The sequence below is a fragment of the Thalassophryne amazonica genome, chromosome 15 (genome assembly GCF_902500255.1).
Source record: "Thalassophryne amazonica chromosome 15, fThaAma1.1, whole genome shotgun sequence".
Classification (NCBI taxonomy): Eukaryota; Metazoa; Chordata; class Actinopteri; order Batrachoidiformes; family Batrachoididae; genus Thalassophryne; species Thalassophryne amazonica.
Window position 1 is genome coordinate 5,983,057 of NC_047117.1, and position 23,388 is coordinate 6,006,444.

General features: G+C 39.2%; 1 protein-coding gene across 1 annotated transcript; it reads left to right on the forward strand.

Moving 5' to 3' along the window:
- Window positions 1-4,636: 4,636 nt before the first annotated feature.
- On the forward strand, window positions 4,637-21,485 carry LOC117527021 (metal transporter CNNM1-like). The gene is made up of 10 exons (XM_034189158.1): window positions 4,637-6,164; window positions 13,101-13,244; window positions 13,330-13,470; window positions 14,169-14,338; window positions 14,645-14,735; window positions 14,919-15,064; window positions 15,386-15,632; window positions 15,976-16,080; window positions 16,154-16,258; window positions 21,253-21,485. Exons 1-10 carry the CDS (start codon window positions 4,721-4,723, stop codon window positions 21,330-21,332), a joined length of 2,673 nt encoding a protein of 890 aa, XP_034045049.1. The 5' UTR covers window positions 4,637-4,720; the 3' UTR covers window positions 21,333-21,485.
- Window positions 21,486-23,388: the final 1,903 nt, after the last annotated feature.

The following is a 23,388-nucleotide window of genomic DNA, read 5'->3' on the forward strand; positions in this document are numbered from 1 at the left end:
GAGCCACATAATTCATTTAGTGTGTGAAGTATAAAACATGTATAAAAGTGCAATAAAAGAGCACACATCATTAGTCATAAAAAGTATCACAGTAAAACTCGTAAATTTCACAGTAAAAAATGATCATACACTGTAAAAAAAAAAAGATCAATCACAGTAAAAATAATCATCAAACACTGCAAAAAAAAAATTATAGTATTTTTAAAAATAATGATACTTGGAGCATTTGCCACATGATGAGACAGGCTATTCCACAAAGTTCCAAGTCTATTAGAAAAATAAATTCTTAGGTTATATCTGCATCTTTGCACAGTCCTCAGTTTATTTGTCCTCCACAGACCCGGAGTACAGGTGGAGCACCATTTCACCAAAGTAAAAGAGAAAAAAAAAAAAAAAAAAAAATAGAAACTGATGCAAGACCGGAACAAAATACAAATTTAAAATTATTCTGATTCTGCATCCATTTCAAAATTTAATCAAGTTGTCTTTGATAGGATGCCTACCTCACCACTGAAATTCACTGAAATCAGTTCATGTCTTTTTGAGATATCATGTTTGAAAAAAAAAAAAAACAGGTAGAAAGCACAATATCTCCTTGGTGGAGGTAGTTAAGAGATTTTAATTAATTGTGGGAGACTATCTCACGACTAACTCAGAATTCTGAGAGGTAATGAAACTTCAGCGTTCTTTTGGATCCTGAGCAGAACCAGTTTGGAGAAACGGGAAACTTTGGGTGGAAAAGCAGTCAGAGGGTTCTGATTTTGGGGTCGCGACCCTGCAGACAGTCGCCTGATATGCAGACAGTCACATGATTTCTGATGTAGAAATTAACATGTCATTATTGTCTGTAATTTAAATTCTCAAAAGAAGAAACAATCAAATTCATCCCAGAAAACAAGTTTGACGTCAATTACTGTATAACAGAAGAGCAAAAAGTAAAGAAAATGAACAATTAAAAAAATATAATCAAAGTAAGAAATAAAAAATAATTGTCACGTAACTGTAATGGATAAAAGGGGACATTAATATTGTAATAAATAAATAAAATTGGTATAATTATGTTGCCGAGTGAGGCACCACCTCTGATTCTAGCCTCTACAACACTGCCACCATGTGGACAAACGTCTAATTACATTCAGTTTACATGAGTTTGTCATTAAAAGCTCCCTGTTTGCTTCATTAACTATCAAACCCGTTTAAATCAGTTTTTAAAATTATGATTCCTGTTGAGAAGAAGTTTCCCTGCTGTAATAATTTGTCTAAAAAGTAATTATAGTGTCTTTAATTATCCAGTAGTCAATATAAGTATACACACACATCACATCTTCAATCGCTTATCCAAGATCGGGTCGCAGGTTTTAAAGAGAACACATTTTTAATAAATTAATTTATTAAAATCACTACCTGAACTAAAAATTCCACTTCATAATTTTGTTATTCTGCAATTTATTTAAATGATCTGTAATTTTAAGCATTTTTCAGTTACATTTTGTGTTTGAAAACAAACCTGTTCTGTTTTACTTGGAAAAGTAAAAATCTGCCAAAGGTTCAGAGAAAGTACAGCAAAGTGAAACAAAACTGTGTCCAGAAACTGAACCGATATTTACTGCAGCAGGTTTGGGTCTGAAGGTCTGAAAACATCATTTGAGAAGTGACCTGACCCCTGAGTCGCTGTGTAAAATCCCTTCAAGTCGACTCTTGATGTTATTTTCTGGTTTAATACTACAATCTAATGTTTCTAACAAACATTCTTTTCCCACTTTATTTTTTTACAGGAATATCCAGAAAGTTGAGCCCAAGTAACACGTCAGCTATGACATAGAGACGTTAAGCACAATAAAACAGAGACTGTTACAGTTTTTGCCACAACTGTTTTTGAAACCTGCACCCATTTTTTTCAAAACCTTAAACACAAATCTGAAAATTCTATCTACATTCACAAAGCCCCAGACTCTTCTATTAAAATCAAACTATCACCTCAAAATGAGTTTTCCTGTGATTAAAACCAATGTGTTCAGATCAGACACACAACAAAAATATATATTCAGCAGAGAGCATTCGTTAGACACAACATAAAATAACTGAGGACACAGCGTCCAGGGCATGTAGGTAACTGGAAATGTTGATTGTAAATGTATTTAGCAAAAAAATAGTCAATGTAATAACTACATTCAGCAATGTCACAACAAAAATAATGAAATAAAAAACACATTGTGTCTTTGTGTGTGGTCCAGTCAGAGGACTTTATCCACATTACAGGTAATATACGTTCCCTTTGTCATGCAAAAGGGGAAAAACCACTCTGGTGTGCTGAACTCAGTCTGGACATCATCACAGGCCAGTTCCACTGCCTCCAGTAAAGTTGTCGTGATGTGGAACTGTCGGTCACAGACCTTCCACTGTCACGCAGAGAAAAACTCCTCTACTGGATTCAGAAAGAGGCTGTGAGGTGGAAAGAAAACCAGTATGAAGTGCTGGTTGTTGGTGAACCTCTCCTGAGTCAGAACAAAACGGTGAACGGCCACGTTGTCCCAAACTATGACACATACAGGACACACATCATCATCAGTCATGATTGTTCCTGGTTGTCCTCGTCCACCACCTCATATCAGCTCCTCCTCCTCTGTCTCTCTCTATGTTTCTGTCTGTGGTAGATGGATGCACGTGTGCCACCTGTGCACTCTGACCTTTATCCTGCCCAAACCTGCCTGATCACATCATGAGAAACGTGTGTGTTCAGTTGTGAGTTGCTGTGTGTAAAGGCTGACAGCCATGTTGGAGTTTTGGTCACATTTTGCTGCCTGTGTTTACAATTTTGCAACACAAGTGTCATGTTGTGTTTAGTGAATGAGAATGTGTTTAGAGTTTTGCAAAAAGTCTGCACAAGATCTGCACATTACTAGATGAAAACTGCTCAAGGTTTTGGGCTGCTTGATTCAAGAAATGATTTCAGGCCGCTGTGGATTTGGTTCGGGGAGTTTAGTGCTTTAGCAATTCAGAAAAACTAACACTTTGTCTTTTATTCCTTTCATACAAATAATTAACATCATTAAGTGTGTAATTCACCCTGTGGCCACTGTCAGTAAAGCTCAAGTCTGAATGTTAGCAGCAGATAAATAACTTGTTCCAAGATCTGAAATAAATTTACCCAATCAGGTTTAATGATCTTTTTATGTTAAATTATACACAAATATTTACAGAACAAAGACATTCAGATGGACAGTTATTTATTTGGAACAGAACAAAGAACAAATTATGTATATTTTCAAAAACTGGCACAGTGAACACTTTATTTATTCATTCATTTTTTTAAATAACTGAAGTGATAAAACTTGCTTATAAGACGTTCCAGTGGCATGAAGCTTTTATATATTTGGATAAAATATTTCTGAACAAACACACGGCCTGAAAAGGTTTCATTTAATGAAATAAGAAAATAAAAAATAATTCATAAATACATCAACAAGACCTAAAATGTTCTGATGCCTCTAAAATGTGATGTGGCTCCTTCATTGTTTTAAGTCTTTTGAAACAATGACTCATCTGTGTTTTTCAGAGCAGTGGTTCATATAAACTGTTCTTTTTCATGCACTTTTGAACAGTGAAGTAAATGTTTAATTTAATATTTTGAGCATCTTAATGATGTAACTGTTTCATTTACTGTGTTTCTAAATATCCCATTTTTTGTGAAGCAGTTAGTTCATTTACTATTTTGACTTTTATAACAAAGCATTGCCTGAAACAATTGTTTCAGGCCACACAGTGGCTTAGTGGTTAGCACTGTTGCCTCAGAGCAAGAAAATCATGGGATCAATTCCCATCTGTGGCCTTTCTGTGTGCAGTTGGTGTGGGTTTCATCCCACATCTAAAGACATGCAGGAAACTTTAGAACTGTCCATGTCTCTCTTGCGAAAGAGATCTGAATCTCAGTGGGACTAATCTGGTTAAATAAAGGTTAAATTTAAGTGAATTTAGTGTTTTGAACATTTCAGAACAGCAAATTATATAAATATTTTCCAGGCATTTTGAGAATGAATGTTTGTTTTTGAGCATCTTAAAACATTGAATTATTTTCTGTTCTAAGTTTCATTTGCTGCTTCAAGTGTTTTGAAAGAGGCAACAGCATTGTGAAGCAGTTGGTTCATTTACAGTTTTGGTATTTTGAAGCAATAAAGCATCATCTGAAGCAATTGCTCAGTTTAGTGTTTTGAGCCTTTCAGAACAACGAACCACTGTGTTATTCATTGCGTTTTGTGTTTCAAGTATTTTCCAACTATAAATTTTTAAACATGTTTGATTTAATGTCATGAGCATCTGAAAACAGTGAATTCTTTGATAGAATTGTTTCAGAAAAGTGTTTTAAGCAGTTTGTTGATGGACTTTTGAAAACTCATTTACCATCGTTTTATGGATGGGTTTTTTTGGGGGGAGGGGGCGGTCATGTAATTATTGATATTTATTTGTAATATTACAATTAGTTTGTAATCGTTGATCAATGTAAAAAAAATACACGTGATGTTGCGAAAATCGGAATTCTTTTAAAATGACGTCATATAGAAATATTGAGTTAACGGATTCTGAACTCGTGATGTCACTTTGGTGATTTATCGCCTCCGTTCGCAGAAAACGGTCGGACCCTCCCCCTCCGGTACCCCACGGGCTGCACGCAGCACCACGTGACCTGCGCGCCGCGCACAGCACGAGCAGCTCACACCGCATCATGGCTGCGCAGGATGCGGCCGCGCGGTCCCGACCCGGAGCCGTGCGCTCCCACCGGGCTCCGTCGTGTCCGTCCCGGATGCTGCTCCTCTCCCTGACCTCCTGCTGTCTGCTCCTCCCCGCGCCGGCGCGCGGCCTGCTCGGTTTTCGTCCGGAGGAGACCGGGGCGGAGCTGTCCGTGCAGGACGGGGTGCTGAAAGCCACCGAGGGGAGCCGCTTCATGCTGCGGGTTTATTACTCCACGTCCGCGCAGACGCTCAACCGCACGGCGGGCGCGCGCGCCAACAACGCCGCGCCCTGGATCGCTTTCATCGAGGAGCCGGCTCCGGGGCGAGAGGGGCAGGTCCACCCGAAGCGGAACATGTGCACGGACAAGAACGCCAGGACGTCCGACATCGAGGTGCTGGGCTCCTTCAAGTCGGCTTCGAGCCAGAACTCGGTGCTGGTGGAGCTGCTGGCTAAGGACCTGCGGAGGGGGGAGAAGATCAAACGCTACTCCACGTGCGCCTTCGACGGCTCCAAGTGGGAGCACTACCGCACGCGGGACTTCTGGGTGGCGGTGGTGGAGCGCTCGGCGGTCCCGGAACTCTGGCTGCAGGTTCTGGTGTCCGTCCTGCTGCTCGGACTCTCGGCACTGTTCAGCGGACTGAACTTGAGCCTGCTGGCTCTGGACCCGGTGGAGCTGCAGGTTCTGCAGAACAGCGGCACCGACAAGGAGCAGAACTACGCGCGGAAAATCGAGTCCGTGCGTCGGCACGGGAACTACGTCTTGTGCACGCTGCTGCTCGGGAACGCGATCATCAACGCGTCGCTCGCCGTATGGATGTGCCAGATTCTTGGCATGACGTGGATCTCCACGGTCATCTGCGCCTTCGGGATCTTCTTCATCGGGGAGATCCTTCCGCACTCGGTGGCGTCGCGTCACGGCCTCGCCATCGCCTCCAAAACCATCTGGGTGACGCGCCTGCTGATGGTCCTCTCCTTCCCCATCTCCTACCCCATCAGCAAGCTCTTGGACCTGATCCTCAACCAGGAGATCTCCAACTTCTACACCAGGGAGAAGCTGCTGGAGATGCTGCGCATCACGGACCCGTATCACGACCTGGTCAAAGAGGAGCTCAACATCATCCAGGGCGCGCTGGAGCTGCGCACCAAGACGGTAGAGGACGTGCTGACGCCGCTCACGGACTGCTTCATGCTGACCTCGGACGCCGTTCTGGACTTTAACACCATGACTGAGATCATGCAGAGCGGATACACGCGGATCCCGGTCTTCGAGAACGAGCGCTCCAACATCGTGGACATCCTGTTCGTCAAAGATCTGGCCTTCGTGGATCCGGACGACTGCACGTCCCTGAAGACCATCACCCAGTTCTACAACCACCAGCTGCACTGCGTCTTCAACGACACCAAACTGGACGCCATGCTGGAAGAGTTCAAGAAGGGTGAGTGCGCTCCCTCAGGCCAAACATGGTATTACAACCCGCATTAATTAAATCCGCAACATGTAAATACTCGCTCACTCACTCACTCATTCACTCACCTTCAACCGCTTATCCGGAACCGGGTCGCGAGCATCACGTAAATAATTATTTAGAAATTTTTGGAAAAAAAAAAAAGACCAAACAAACCTCACAACCCTGCTCTTTCATACACCTTTAACTTATTTTCCCCACAATTCAAAAACATTGTTTGCTTTATTTTAAAGTAGTCTTTCTCCTTATAAATATATTCCTGAAAAAACAATTATTTCAGTCATTTATCATGTTTTTAATTTTAAAAATATTATACAAATAGTTGAAATATAAAACAGTAAACTAAAATACTTAAAATATTTTAAAAAGTATATTGCTGAACAAAATTTCCCCCCAAAATGGAAATGATAAAAATAATTCATGCTAAACTAAATAACATAAAATACAAAAATGTAACCTTTTATTAAAATCACTTAAATTAATCTTTAAACCTCTTTTACTTTCAGTAAGCTACATGATTGTTTTATTTTTTTTAAAGTAAATACAAATTCTTACTTTTTGTATAAAGTATTCCTTTAAACTATTAAACAATTGGTAATATTTGTTTAAAATTATTACTAAAAATCAACAATACTGGAAAAAAAATCTGGGCGACATCCTGCAGTACAACATTTGATAAGTAAAGAATAAGTCACATGAAGCAAACTAATTGAAGAAACAGCCCGTTTCTCTCCGACAGTCTGGTTTTGTTCAGCTGCTTTAGCTCAGTTTGGGGCTGATGTTTGACCAGAAAGTCAAGGTTAAAGGTTGCACACATTTGTTACAAAATGATCAAATACAGCTTTCCTATGTTTTGGTTCCCTTCAATATGTCAAAAATTAATTTTAAGTAGATTTTCTTCAAATTCAAACTTTGACCTTGATGTCAGGGAAAACTAGTTATTATTGACAAAGAAATTGTAGAAAAAAAAACTGAGGTTGTTGTGCATTTGGTTTTTTTTATGAGTTTGATTGGTTGAAATATGGCCAAGAAATTGTTTTTCCATTTTAAAAAATAAAAGGTCAAGATTAAAGTCAAATACATGCATCAATGTGAGGAAACATTGTAAAGCATGCTCCTTCACATGTTCATATCTTTATTTTTTATTTTAATATGACAGTTGGATGTTTCCTGTAATTGACCTTGACCTCAGGTGAAGGTTAGCATTTAAAAAAAAGATATGTATTGAGGATGAGTTGCTGAATTTTTCTGGTTTCATTTTGGTTTCATCAATTTTAGTTTCTCACACAATAAAAATTTGACACAAAGAGAAAACAGAAAACAGTTATAATCTGAGTTTGTAATCCGGACCGGTCACGTGTCTCCGGTACAGACGCTGAAGGTTTCTGTTTTTGTGGAGCGGCTGCTAAAAATCAGCACAAAAAGCGAGAAAAACAAAACCAGCAGTCTGCGCTGCAGAATCCACCTCAGGATGAAGCAGAGCGGGTGAATTTTTGCTGCAGAGCCACAGAGTGGGTCAGAGTGGGCACGGCGCCGGCTGGCCAATCATAGCAATCCTTTTCACTGCATGTTTACAAACTCTGCCACGTCAGCGGTTTGTGAAAGGAAGAGAGGAAAGGAAACAAGGAAGGATACAGAGATAAAATATGTTTTTGTGTTTTGTTTTTATCCAGTTGGCGTTTAATTTAGAGTAGTTTTTAAAGCAGTTCAAAAACAGTTAATTGATTTTAAAGGATTTTTAGGATAGTTTAATGTCACTTAATGCCGACCAGTAAATCAGATTAAAACAAGTTACTAATGTCTTAAAGCGTTTTAAAACCAGTACAATTATATATAAAAAACAATATGAAATTATTAGTTAAAACATTTTTTTTAAAGTTTCAAACATTTTAAAACAGAAAAATAATGAAAATAATTCATGTTCAATACATGAAACAAACAAATCCTGACATTTTTGAACTCATGACTTTCTTGATTAATCAGTTATCAAAAGAGATTATTACCTCCACCAACAATGTTGGCTGTTTGTCAACAGCCTGTAACCCACAATTTTTCATATATTGTGATGAAATTTTTACAGAGGATTCATATCCTGATTAGCAAGAACTGAATCAATTTTCAAGGTCATAGGTCAAATTCAGGAAAAAATGTTGGAAAATTGGTAAAATCCCTATCCTTTAACATTGAACGAATTTTCAAAAATTCATAACTGTCAAAAAAGATAACATTTCTTTCAAATTTGACAGCTGTATGTAGGCCGGTATCCTTTATTGACTGCCAAAGTTTGATCCAGATGACAGATTTTGTGGCCATTTTAATTTAACATTTTAAACCCCGTTTAATGTATATTTTACATTATATCTTAATCAAACATGCTCCAATGACTCTCATATTTGAAGGTGAGCTGCAGACTGACACTATCACCTGACAAAGTTTGATCCGGACTGTAGATTTTACGGACATTTGAATTTAATATTGAAAAGCCCATTTGGTGTACATTTTGCACTATATCTCAAGCAAAAGTGCTTCAGTCACTCATTGTTCTGTTATAGATTTACCTAAACAACAAAATTGGATGGAGGGTCCAATTTTATGCCTGTTTGTTTTCCACTTATCAGTCGGAAACCAAGTGCCAAAAAAACAATGACAAATTGTGCACAGTAGAGAAAACCCAAGTTCTGTGAAAATGATCTGAAAAAGAATTCAGAAACCATTAAAGTTGGGAAAAAAAATTCAAGTGCATGAACTAAATACATACTCTTGACATTTGATCACATCTAATTTATCTTATGAAAACCACTTCTAACAGGACTTTGAAATTTTTTTTAGAAGATAAAATTTTGTGGAATTGGAAACTAGTGTTGGCAGAGGTTTGTGCTCTATGAGCGCAGTGCTCTAGTTTCAATTTTATAATCGGTTCCGCTCAACAACAGCCTCAGTGACACTTTAGTAGGCACACCTGAGCAACAGCAACGTGACCATTAATGATGTTTTTCATGGATTTACATCCCCCTGCTCTCACACTTGGACTCACTCTGGTTTTGCATTTATAGATTTTGATCTCTATCAGTCGCTCAGGTTTTGCATTTTGCTTAAAGTCTCTGACAGGACTGTAAAGTATCTGAAGACAGATTTTATCTTCATATATTTGACACGTTTGATTTGTTTGTGTTGTGTCCCCAGTAAATAGTTTAACTCTTGGTTCCTAATAAAGTGGCCGGTGGACGTACACATGCTGCAGGACGAAGATGAAAAATGTCTCTGAATGAAATAATCCACAGATCAGCGTTAAGAGCTCGGCCCATTAATTTTGGTCCTGCGGTGGGACAGACTACCTCATCCAGTCACATGACTGCATTACTGCAGAACACCGCACTGTGTGTGTGTGTGTGGGGGGGGTCCTGCATCCTGCATCCTGCAGGAAAAGGATGGTTCAGGTTTTAGCAGCGGTTCCTCATGTGATGCACTGCAGCATCCGGTGATTAAAGGCGAAGCCTTAGCGGCTCTCTGTTTCACAACTGCACACCTTCCAGGAATTTTCCATGTTTTCAGATGTGGATCAAAGCGCTACTTACGCCAAACATTGTAATGTTGACATGATGCGTTTTAGGAAAACATTCACTGCATTTAGCATTAGCAAACACACTTTAGCATGTGGTCCCGTTAATCATGTCTAAGAATTAACATCAACCACTAATTGTTAATATCAATTACTGAATGCTAGCATCAACTGCGGTTAGCCTCACCACATGTGCTAATGCTAAGTGTGGTCAGTCTTCAATAATGTGGTTCGTCAGTTGTCAAAACTGTGGAGACACGCCCGGTGTTCTGATCAACCGTCCTACTTTGTCCAATCATCCTACCGTACACTGAATTTATACACGCAGCCATCAAGTGGCTTACAGTCGTTATAAATTCAGTCATTTATCCAGCGTCTGCTGTTTCAAATGACTTAAAACCAGCAAAACTGGAAAGCACAAAGGGTCCACAAAGCTAACGCTATGCTAACACAAGTATGCTAATACAGAGAAGATCAATGAAAAAACAAGCCATGAACAATAAGTAAAAATTCAACTATTCAAAATCAAGTATTAACTTTAATAAAGTGGGAAACAGTTAATGACAGCTGATAAATGATTTTTGTGCGTGTGTTGTGCGCATGCACCCTAGGCCTCGGTAGGACGTTTGTGTCCCTTAAAGGACTGAAGTCCAGCTGCATTTTTATCGTTAACCACCGCAGACAAACTGCTCGACGTCCGTCTGTCGTGATCCTGTTTGTTTTCCCTCATGAAATGTTTAAAGCACGTGTGGGGAACTGGTGGTCCCTTCTGGGTTAGGGCCTTCTGAGCGGAATTAAACAAACTGTTTCTTGTGCCTTTTGAAGTGTTATTCTCTCCTTTATGAAATAAATATTTATGAAAAATGAGTAACACTAAGAAAACTAGCTTTAAAAAAATCCAACTTGATTATTAACTGTTAGAACAATAAACAGCCTATGACATTTTATTTATTTATTTTTTCATTTTCACTTAAATCTCAGCCTTTGTTCCCTGTTTTTGATGACCGGGAGGATCGTCATCTAATGATTCCATCTGTCTTTATTAACGTTGAGAAGAAACAGGATGTGATGAATGTGAAAGGGTCAAATCAGCAGAAACCTTCTCACAGCATTCTGACCCGGTTAGACGAAGGCGGCGGCGCTGCCCGGCTCAGTCTGAGGTCGGGTTTGGCAGGAACTCAGTGTGAGGAAGCGGAGCCTGATCCTGACTGCAGCCGAGAAGGAAGCAGACAAACAAGGATTCTCTGTTTTCTCTGTGTGTGTGTGTGTGTGTGTGTGTGTGTGTGTTTGTGCGCTTGGGATTAGTCAGTCAAAGATTCGTTATTGCCTCTAAGACTCTAAATTAAGATGCATTTTGTCTGATTGGTTTGTTTTTTGGACTGCCGCCTCCTCAGAGTTCTGGTCAGATTTTTGAGCTGCTCACAAGTGTGTTGGTCCATCAGACCTGAACAAAACTGATAAATCCACCTGCGCCTGGGGTTCTTCCAATTTACTTTTTAATTTTTTTATGTTGCACTCATATCAATAAATACCTGCCAAAATATATATATGTTATAAAATAATTTGTGTCTTATTTTCTTTGTGTATATTTAAAATATTTAGGCATTTTAATGCCGTTGATATTGTGGTCGAGAGAGAGAGAAAAAAATCAAAATTAAAATACAAATACAAAACCTACCTGCATAAATTCAACAACAAGTACTTGCACTGAAAGAAAAAGGAAAAAAAAAAACAAAACAAAAAAAAACATACGAGTACAACCGTCTGAGTCACATGTTTGTGACAAATTCACACTGTGCACACAAAAACACGGGAATTTCACTGACGTGTTCTGAGCATCACTGTGCTGATCAAGTTCATGTTTTTGCTTTCTTAATTATTTTAGCTGTATTTTTCACATCTGTTCAATTTAAGAAACGTGTGTTTGTATGTTTTTAATTCAATAGAAGAACAAATACAAAACGGCAATTTTTTTTTTTTTTTTTTTTTTTTAAACCTGAGGCCAAAATATTGTATTGTGAAGACTTCTCATCTGTCCGTTTGTGCTCAGCATAACTCCAGTCCCAGAGTCTTCAAATTCACAGGGAACATTTTTAGGACACAGACCTTTGATAAGTTCAAAGTTGGCTAACCTTGACCTACTCTAAGGGGTCAAAAGGTCACATTCTTTCTAGACAGTATGTCATTGATTTCGTGCTCATATGGCTGAGGGTAATTTAGCATTGTGTTTATTTATATAAGCAGACTGATACAACGCTTTAGATGCCAACTTTGAAAACAAGAAAGAAAGGTTTACAATTATGATATCTACATTTATGAATGCAGGATTTGGCAGATAAGCAGTATTTTATTGTAACATATTTGCCATTATCCATTTTTCATTCATTTGCTCTACCCACTTATTCCAGTTGAGGCTCACAGGGCGAGAGGCAGGATACATCCTGGACAGGACACCAGTCTATCACAGAGACAAACAAACTCAGTCTCACACACACATATTTTAGAGTCACCAGCTCATCTAACCTGCATGTCTGGATGTGGGAGGAAGCCGCAGCACCTGGAAGAAGCACAGGGAGAACATAGAAACTCCACACAGAAAAGACCAGGTGGGATGAGAACCTGGAGCCTTCTCACTGTGACGAAACAGTGCTAACCACTAAACCAGCGTGCCGCCCTGTCCGCCTCCTTTTTCTAATCAAATATTCCACAACGAATGTATAAAGATGATGATATCAGTTCAGTGATTTATTATTTTATTTGCACTGAACCCAAACAGGCAGAAACCTCTTTTTGTGTTAGTACTTCTGTTGTGTTGCAGCTGTGTGTGGTCCGTTTGTGCGACCTTGCAGCAGACGCGTTATCAAGTTAAGTTGGTCCACGTGCTTTAGGTGGCATCTGTTTGTGTTCTCAGTGTTTGCAAACATTTTCTCAATTTGCAATACTTTTTTTGATACGACTACTTGTTGTAGAATTGATGCATTTGTGTTTGCTGCATTTCCAAATGTCTTAGTTCAGAAGTGTTGTGGCCAAGCTCTTATTTAATAATTTTTAAAGACGTGCAGGCATCACTGTAACCTTTGTGCAAACTGTGCATATTTACACTTCAATATGCCAGAAAAAAAGAAATAAAACTTAAAGAACTTGTTTATAATTGTGTAAATATGAAACAGCGCCCCCAAGTGTTGGTTTTCAAAGCCCACATACGCACTACGTTCAAACGAAACAATGCAGTGGAGTTGATAACTTCCACTAGGTGGCGCCATTTGTATGTGATGTATGCATAAAAAAATGTAAGAGATTGCAGATGCATTGTGGGTAAAGTGATGGCTTTTGTTGGACTTGTGCAGGAAAGTCTCACCTGGCGATCGTGCAGCGGGTGAATAACGAAGGTGAGGGCGACCCGTTCTACGAGGTGATGGGCATAGTCACGCTGGAGGACGTCATCGAGGAGATCATTAAATCAGAAATCCTGGATGAGACGGATCTCTACAGTACGTCTGCAAACACAAATGGAAAGTTCAACCGGGATAATCGGAGTTCATAAATCCGAAAAATCATTTGTTTCTCATCCATCAGCTGACAATCGTACGAAGCGCCGCGTTTCTCACAACGAGCGGAAGCAGCAGGACTTCTCCATCTTTAAACTCTCAGAGAACGAGATGAAAGTGAAGATTTCGCCTCAGTTGCTCTTGGCAACGCACCGCTTCCTGTCCACAGGTAACAACCAATCAGATCGCTGCAGCCTGTTCCGTCACTGCGACACAAACGTCACATTCTTGTTGAATTAATGGTGAAGAATGAAGGTCAAGTTTAGGAGAAAGCATCAAGAAAGAGTCTTTTCATCTTAAAAACCTTTATGACATCATTTTATCTTTATACACATTTTTTTTTAAATATGCTCTTTAATCTCAAAGTAAAAAACACAAACATAATTTAAATTAGATTTAAAAAAATGAGGTATCTCTTTATTTCAGTCTCATCAGATAAGTTTGGAGCATTTTGTTGTTTTTATTTTGCAGTTCATCCTAAAAATATCGACAGGAAGAAGCTTCACCACAGTGTGAGCGTCACAGTCAGGACACAGCCTGTATGATGTCACACTCATCTTAAACCAATCAGAATGATGAGTGTGACACCAAAACAGTTCAACAGTTTCTCCTCAGACTGACTTCATCGTCCCACACGTGCATTCTGGGAAGCTTAATTTTCTTTTTCTTTTTAAACAAAATCTTTCTTCTGCTCTTATTTTAAAATCTTTTTAAATTAAATATTTTAAAAGAAAGCTTTAGTCTGGTATATAAAACCCTGATTTCTTTTTCTTTTTTTGGGGGGGGGGCTGTGACATCATAAGGACAACTTAAAAAAAAAAAAAAAATCCTAGTAGTGAGCTTTGATCTGATCTCTCTGTCCGTCAGAGGTGGAGCCTTTTAAACCAGCTCAGATTTCTGAGAAGATCCTGTTGAGGCTGATCAAACACCCGAGCGTGGTCCAGGAACTCAAGTTTGATGAGAAGAACAAGCGAGCGCCACAACACTTCCTGTTCCAGAGAAACAAACCGGTGGATTTCTTCATCCTGGTGCTGCAGGTACATCAACACTCCTGCAGCCCCCCCGCCCCAAATATAACCTTGGGCCTCAATCAGGTGTTTGAAAATCCAACTTATGAGCCATAAAGGATTCAAGATGTTTCTTACAATCAGCAGAAGTCTGTATTAAGCCCCAATAAGTTCTTATTCTTAAACTCTGGTACTTATTTTTCTGGGGATTGTTTCTAAACGGCTGTCAGCTTGCAGTCCTTTGGTGGCATCTACCCCAGGATCCAGTCGGGGTCCTGACCTCATCGTCCAGTTTGACTCCAGTCAACCGACGTTGGTCTTGTGTTTTTTTTTCAGGGTCGAGTTGAAGTGGAGTTTGGTAAGGAGGCTCTGAAATTTGAGAACGGAGCTTTCACTTACTTTGGAGTCCCAGCCATCATGCCGGCAGGTAGAGTTCCGTGTAGAGTACACGTCATTACGAGAACCAACCAGCCTGATGTTTGAGACCTGGTACCCAGTGAAACAGCACGTTTATGTTCTCCCTCAAACTAGAAGTTTGATCCATGACTTTTTGTCTTATTTCTTTTGATATGTGCTTCTTCCTTGTTAAAGTCGTCCGTTGCTGGTTCAGTTCACAGATCGCCGTCTCGCAGCAGCGGTTTGGATCGTTCAGACACAATGTTGTACGGCGGCAGCATGGGTCAGCTCAACGGAGCGGGGAATGTCTACCTGCCGGACTACTCCGTCAGACAACTCACTCATCTTCAGATCATCAAGGTAACCAAAGTCTGACCACACCGTCCCTTGAAAAGCTCCTAATGTCACATCCGTGGTTCGCATGGTGAGGAAAACTGGGAATCTGCTACAGTACGGACCCCCGCCTGCCTGCCAGATCCAAACATTTAACTGGTACTCATATTTTCCCCAATAGATCCTGGATCAGATCAGCCTGATCCTGGATTAATGGTGACATTCTAATTTCAGGAAAGTCACCACTCATTCCAAAAAACTTCACCTGTCACCGTCAAAGTTTGCACGTTCTTTGATCCAAGCAAGTTTTATCGTTACTCTCTCAATACCCACAATCCTCTGCTTCAGATCACTCGCAGCCACTACCAGAATGCAGTAACCGCCACTCGGATGGACAGCTCCCCTCAGACGCCTGACGCTGACACCCGTCCAACAGAGGGAAACACCCTGACTCTGGAGCCCCCCGCCCCGGAATATGGCACCGCCCTGATGCCTCCAAGAGAGTCCGGGCGACCCGGCTCAGCGCGAGCCAGAGGACAGCCGTCCAGCGTCCCGCACAGCACCTCGCTGCTAAACGAGAAGAACCAGATTGTCCGTAAGTGTCCTGGATGCCAAAGCCCCACCCCCCAAGATCAAAAATGGTCAAATCTCTCAACACACAACAGGTCCCGGTGGGGGGTGGGGGGTGTTAATGAGTTAGACTTTAAAAATGTCAACATCTGCAGCAGTTTTTTGATCAAATAGAACTAGAAAACCCAAAATAAATCCAGTATGTCCTCTGACCTACGGTTTGTCTGGAGGTCAGGATTCATTCTGAGGAAAACACCAAAAACTCATTTTTGGGTCGTAACCCAGCGGCCGCTCGAAGATGATCAGGTTCTGGACGTTGTTCAGTGGAGGACTTGAATAAACGTGAAGTCATTTCGTTGTGTTTGCAGGCAGTAAATCTGATGGCCAGAAGAGTCCCAGCGACTCCGTCTTCCTCAGGATGGACGAGATCCCGTACATCAGAGAGGACGGCGCGGAGATCGCCGAACAGACCGGTACGAGCCGTCGCTCGCCTCTGAGCCCAAAGTCACGTCACCGTTCATGAAAATGTCTCTCCGTCTCCCTCAGACATGGCTGCTGTTCCCATGGAAACAGACACGTCTCCTTTCATCAGCAGCTTGTCCCTGAGCGGCTCTGAGGACACGCTGGGAAAGAAACTCCTGCTCAAACTCAGTCAGTATCTCAGACATAAAACTCTAACACACAAATCCAAAAGAACCTCAGTGCTGCAGTCTGGTCCATAAGTATTTGGACAAAACCCCCTCTTTTGGGGGGCTTGTAGACATTCAGCTTTAACTGGAGGGTTTAAATTATATATATATATATATATATATATATATATATATATATAAGAAATTACGGCCATTTTTATACATAGCTCTTCCGTTTTCAGAGGCCATAAGTAATTGGACAAACTAAATCTGAGGACCATTTTTTAACACAAATCACTTTTACAGCCAGTCATCTTTAGTGGAGTCAGCGGATGAACACATGAATGTTTCCAAGTCACTGAATACTTAATTCCTGCCAATCAAGAGATACAAACAGCATGCTGCTCTATGGAGAAGGCAGTTCTTCAAAATGGAGAGACTGTGCAAGGAGGAGACAAGTGAGGGAAGCCAGAAGGAGGAGACAAGTGAGGGAAGCCAGAAGGAGGAGACAAGTGAGGGAAGCCAGAAGGGCAAAACTGAGTCATAAGCTTTTTTGGCTGCAATTGCAGGAACTGCGCCGTATAGCGTTTGTCTGTTGCATCATCAGTCACAGCCTGATGGTGTCGCTTTGGAACAAAGATTTCTTAGAAAGGAGTGAACTTTCACTTACAGTTTACCAGAAGGCACATGGGAGACCTGAGCCTCTGAGAACAGAGGAACTATGGATCAAAATGGTTAATGTCATCACCTGATTTTTATTTTTTTCTAAAAAAAAAAAAAAAAAACCTTGAATTAAAGCTGAAAGTCGACAGTAAAAGAACATCTCGACTGTTTCATTTCAGCTCGACTGTAAATACAACCCCTGGCAAAATCTATGGAATCAGCGTCCTCGGAGGATGTTCATTCAGTTGTTTCATTTTGTAGGAAAAAGCAGATCACAGACATGACACAAAACTAAAGTCATTTCAAATGGCAACTTTCTGGCTTTAAGAAACACTATAAGAAATCAAGAAAAAAATTGTGGCAGTCAGTAACGGTTACTTTTTTAGACCAAGCAGAGGGAAAAAAAAATGGAATCACTCAATTCTGAGGAAAAAATTATGGAATCACCCTGTAAATTTTCATCCCCAAAACTAACACCTGCATCAAATCAGATCTGCTCGTTAGTCTGCATCTAAAAAGGAGTGATCACACTTTGGAGAGCTGTTGCACCAAGTGGACTGACATGAATCATGGCTCCAACACAAAAGATGTCAATTGAAACAAAGGAGAGGATTATCAAACTCTTAAAAGAGAGTAAATCATCACGCAATGTTGCAAAAGATATTGGTTGTTCACAGTCAGCTGTGTCTAAACTCTGGACCAAATACAAACATGGGAAGGTTGTTAAAGGCAAACATACTGGTAGATCAAAGAAGACATCAAAGCGTCAAGACAGAAAACTTAAAGCAATATGTCTCAAAAATCGAAAATGCACAACAAAACAAATGAGGAACGAATGGGAGGAAACTGGAGGAAATTGGAGTCAACGTCTGTGACTGAACTGTAAGAAACTGCCTAAAGGAAATGGGATTTACATACAGAAAAGCTAAACGAAAGCCATCATTAACACCTAAACAGAAATAAACAAGGTTACAATGGGCTAAGGAAAAGCAGTCATGGACTGTGGATGACTGGATGAAAGTCATATTCAGTGATGAATCTCGAATCTGCATTGGGCAAGATGATGATGCTGGAACTTTTGTTTGGTGCCGTTCCAATGAGATTTATAAAGATGACTGCCTGAAGAGAACATGTAAATTTCCACAGTCATTGATGATATGGCGCTGCATGTCAGGTAAAGGCACTGGGGAGATGGCTGTCATTACATCATCAATAAATGCACAAGTTTACATTGATATTTTGGACACTTCTCTTATCCCATCAATTGAAAGGATGTTTGGGGATGATGAAATCATTTTTCAAGATGATAATGCATCTTGCCATAGAGCAAAAACTGTGAAAACATTCCTTGCAAAAAGACACATAGGGTCAATGTCATGGCCTGCAAATAGTCCAGATCTTAATCCAATTGAAAATCTTTGGTGGAAGTTGAAGAAAATGGTCCATGACAACGCTCCAACCTGCAAAGCTGATCTGGCAACAGCAATCAGAGAAAGTTGGAGCCAGATTGATGAAGAGTACTGTTTGTCACTCATTAAGTCCATGACTCAGAGACTGCAAGCTGTTATAAAAGCCAGAGGTGGTGCAACAAAATACTAGTGATGTGTTGGAGCGTTCTTTTGTTTTTCATGATTCCATAATTTATTCCTCAGAATTGAGGAACTTCAATAACACAACTCTTGTTTAAAGTCGTATCTCAGTGTAACAGATCTGGATCCTGATCTGCCGACAGGTTTCTTTGAGGTCATTGTAGAGTTTGGTCACAATATTTAATCTCATGAAATTAAAGCAAGTGTGAAAAATCAACAAGCTATTTGTTTTTGACATCACCGCTTGTTATCCAGCAAAAAAAAATAAATAAAATGTCAAAAAAGAAATAATAATAATAGACAAATCAGATCAGCACCAAAATTTAATCTGGTCTTTGATCCAATGACACTGATTATTGCTTTAAGATTTATGGTCATTTTTGTAACTCTGCTAAAGTGAAGGGAAAAACAGAAATGTTCAATTTCAATTAAATTTATAAAAGCGCCAAATCACGACAATATCGCCCCAAGGCACTTCACACAAAACAGTTCAAAAACAGTTCAAAATTAATTAAAAACAAGTTTAAAAACACAATTAAAGGAATAAAATTTAAAAAGCTTTTTTTTTTTTTTTAAAGCAGAATAACACACTACAACCCCTGGCAAAAATTATGGAATCACCGGCCTCGGAGGATGTGCATTCAGTTGTTTAATTTTGTAGGAAAAAAAGCAGATCACAGACATGACACAAAACTAAAGTCATTTCAAATGGCAACTTTATGGCTTTAAGAAACATAATAAATCAGGAAAGAAAATTGTGGCAGTCAGTAACAGTTACTTTTTTAGACCAAGCAGAGGGAAAAAAATATGGAATCACTCAATTCTGAGGAAAAAATTATGGAATCATGAAAAACAAAAGAACGCTCCAACACATGACTAGTATTTTGTTGCACCACCTCTGGCTTTTATAACAGCTTGCAGTCTCTGAGGCATGGACTTAATGAGTGACAAACAGTACTCTTCATCAATCTGGCTCCAACTTTCTCTGATTGCTGTTGCCAGATCAGCTTTGCAGGTTGGAGCCTTGTCGTGGACCATTTTCTTCAACTTCCACCAAAGATTTTCAATTGGATTAAGATCCGGACTATTTGCAGGCCATGACATTGACCCTATGTGTCTTTTTGCAAGGAATGTTTTCACAGTTTTTGCTCTATGGCAAGATGCATTATCATCTTGAAAAATGATTTCATCATCCCCAAACATCCTTTCAATTGATGGGATAAGAAAAGTGTCCAAAATATCAACGTAAACTTATGCATTTATTGATGATGTAATGACAGCCATCTCCCCAGTGCCTTTACCTGACATGCAGCCCCATATCATCAATGACTGTGGAAATTTACATGTTCTCTTCAGGCAGTCATCTTTATAAATCTCATTGGAACGGCACCAAACAAAAGTTCCAGCATCATCACCTTGCCCAATGCAGATTCAAGATTCATCACTGAATATGACTTTCATCCAGTCATCCACAGTCCACGATTGCTTTTCCTTAGCCCATTGTAACCTTGTTTTTTTCTGTTTAGGTGTTAATGATGGCTTTCGTTTAGCTTTTCTGTATGTAAATCCCATTTCCTTTAGGCGGTTTCTTACACTTAGGTCACAGACGTTGACTCCAGTTTCCTCCCATTCGTTCCTCATTTGTTTTGTTGTGCATTTTTGATTTTTGAGACATATTGCTTTAAGTTTTCTGTCTTGACGCTTTGATGTCTTCCTTGGTCTACCAGTATGTTTGCCTTTAACAACCTTCCCATGTTGTTTGTATTTGGTCCAGAGTTTAGACACAGCTGACTGTAAACAACCAACATCTTTTGCAACATTGCATGATGATTTACGCTCTTTTAAGAGTTTGATAATCCTCTCCTTTGTTTCAATTGATGTATCTCATGTTGGAGCCATGATTCATGTCAGTCCACTTGGTGCAACAGCTCTCCAAGGTGTGATCACTCCTTTTTAGATGCAGACTAATGAGCAGATCTGATTTGATGCAGGTGTTAGTTTTGGGGATGGAAATTTACAGGGTGATTCCATAATTTTTTCCTCAGAATTGAGTGAGTCCATATTTTTTCCCTCTGCTTGGTCTAAAAAAGTAACCGTTACTGACTGCCACAATTTTTTTTCCTGATTTCTTATAGTGTTTCTTAAAGCCAGAAAGTTGCCATTTGAAATGACTTTAGTTTTGTGTCATGTCTGTGATCTGCTTTTTTCTACAAAATTAAACAACTGAATGAACATCCTCCGAGGCCGGTGATTCCATAATTTTTGCCAGGGTAGTTGTATATCATCACTGTCCAAATACGTATGGACTAGCCTTTACCACAACCTTAAGAGTTCTATGTCAAAAAAGATCAACCATAACTTAAAAAAAAAAAAATTTCCCCTGACTTCACAAATTGTCTGCATTTTGTCATTATTTCCTAAAAATATGATTTTAAAATGTATTAAAATTCCATAATGTCAAATTCTGCAAAAATGTCAATTCAAAAAAGCAAAAAAATCTGAAAAATGCCCAAGTTTTCAAAGTCTTACATATATACACACACACACACACAATCTTCTAAAATGTACTGAATTTCCAAGAAAATATTTCACTTACCTTCCAACAATAACCTTTTTTAAAATATATTGTTTTCATTTGTCTTTCAGCACTCGTCGCTGCTGACGACATGAAACAGCTTAACTGAATAAAGTGAAATGATCAAAACCTTCTTCACAGCCACCAGAAAACAAGCTGCAACTGTTTGTTTTTCTCGTTTCCTTTCAGGCCACAAAAAGAGGAAAAAGTCTCGTGAAGGAGAGAAGACGCCAGAGGACATTTCAGAACAGCCGCTGGTGGAAACCTAGCGGCGGGAAAAACCATCAGCTGATGATTTTTTTTTTTTTTTTCAAGTTGTTTGTAAAGACAATGCAGTCTGAGATCTACATTTATCAGAGTTTTATCTGAAACCACACCCCCACCGAGTTACAACGTCCAATCATCAGGAACCTACACAGGAAGTGGACCGAAGACAAAAGAACAGGGGCCAAACTGTGACGATATCTATGAAACCTGATGTTAAAACTCATCTATAAAAAGACTGAATGTTGAGTTTATGCATATATATATAAAGTTTTGATATATTTAATTTTCTCTAACACCTCCAATGGAGCCAAACGGAACAATAATAATGGTGGAAAAGGATGGAAAAGACCAAAGATACAGTAGTTTAGTAAGAAACTTGTCAGGATAAAGCTGCTTGATTTACAAAAATTAACTTTTTCAGATTTCCCAGAAACCACAATGACCGTTTGACTGCTGAGTGGCTGTTAAAACCTGGATAACATCAAGTCCTAATCTACCTGTTAGTGGTAAACGTAAAAACGTTGCAGCTGACATTAAAATCCTCTTCATTCCACTTAAACCTTTATTCATGATTTAGACTGACACACGAGTACTTCAGTATTTCCATATTATATTATAAACACAGAAATTAGCACAATTTAAGGTCTATGGCTTTATTACTTTTCCTTACATTTAAACATTTTTGGGCAATTTTAAATTGAAATTCAAATCTTTTTAATTTACCTGCAGTACCTTTACAGCCCATCAGGGGTAGATGCTTGCACTCAGTTTTGTTACATTTTCCACAGAGGCCACAGTTTGAGACTGGTTTTGGGTTGCCTGAATTTAAAAAGGATACCAATTTAGTCATCTTGTCATACAGAATGCAAAAAATATTTAGTTTTCTCCATTTTCTGCCTTTCAGGGGATCACTATGAACGGAAATGTTGAACAGTCAGATTATTTTTGTTGTCAAAAGGTGGCTTTAAATATTAACTTTGGCAGCCATTTGGACACTTAACCAAACCAAAAACTCTCATCACTTTGAAGGACACTGAAAATAAATTTGTTTGGTTTCCGTCAGGCAACACAAAACCACGTTCAACTATTGTTCCTCAGCTGCTAATCATTAATTGTGAAGCTAACTAATATATATCTACCTACACATACACACATACGTACTCAGTCAATAATAAACACAAATGGTTGTACACACCAAACCTGGAAATCTAGTACTTTATGAAGAACTTTAATTTCTTAATATAGAAGCTACCATGTTTGTATTAAAAAGCATGAAGTATTGTTTTTAAATTCCTGCTGTGTCTAGATTTCAGACAAATTAATCTTTCTACATAAAAACCTCTTTCACAAAACATACCAGAGGATTACAGAGGATCAGATTTGTTATTAAGATGGATACAAATTTATACTATTATTTATGATATGGTATGATTTATAATCGAGTTTCAACATTTTGGATGTTAACAGAAGGGGACCAAATACTGACCCTTGAGGGACCTCAAGTTTCTAAATGCTCGCAGAACAGCAAGAGTCTCTAAGGCCTGATATCAATTTTAGCGGTCAGACTAAAAACAAAAAGTACAAATTTTTATTATGTTTTTGTCATAAAATGGTTGAGAACAAAGAAATCATTTGAATCCAGATCTGGAGAATTGGATCAGTTTTTGGTGAATTTAAAGACTTTACTGAAAGGAAAATCTGATTAAAATCATCCATCTGTAGAGTTTCTGCATTTATTTATGAAGCTGCATTGCAGCGTTTGTTGGTTTGCACGAGTGAACGGGCTGGGCGGGCATGGCTACGGCTGAGTTTGCTGAATCACATCTGCACCGAGGAGGAGGAGGAGAGGATGTATTCAGGGAGGATCAGCTCTGATACAGAAACTCTTACAGAGCCGATATAACCCATCTGTTTTGAAGCTTCCTCCCCAACGCTCTCATTTACACTTTGGATAAATTTTTTTTTTTTGTATTATTTCTTCACACTCCTATAAACTGTGTTTTTGAATTTTAGAGTAAAAACTCCCACTTTCACTACTGATTACTTTCTAATCCAAAA

Coding starts and splice junctions, on each gene's coding strand:
- LOC117527021 (XM_034189158.1), top strand. CDS start 4,721: ATGGCTGCGCAGGATGCGGCCGCGCGGTCCCGACCCGGAGCCGTGCGC. Junction 15,633..15,975: donor CGAGAAGAACCAGATTGTCC/GTAAGTGTCCTG, acceptor TTGTGTTTGCAG/GCAGTAAATCTGATGGCCAG. Junction 16,081..16,153: donor GGAGATCGCCGAACAGACCG/GTACGAGCCGTC, acceptor CGTCTCCCTCAG/ACATGGCTGCTGTTCCCATG.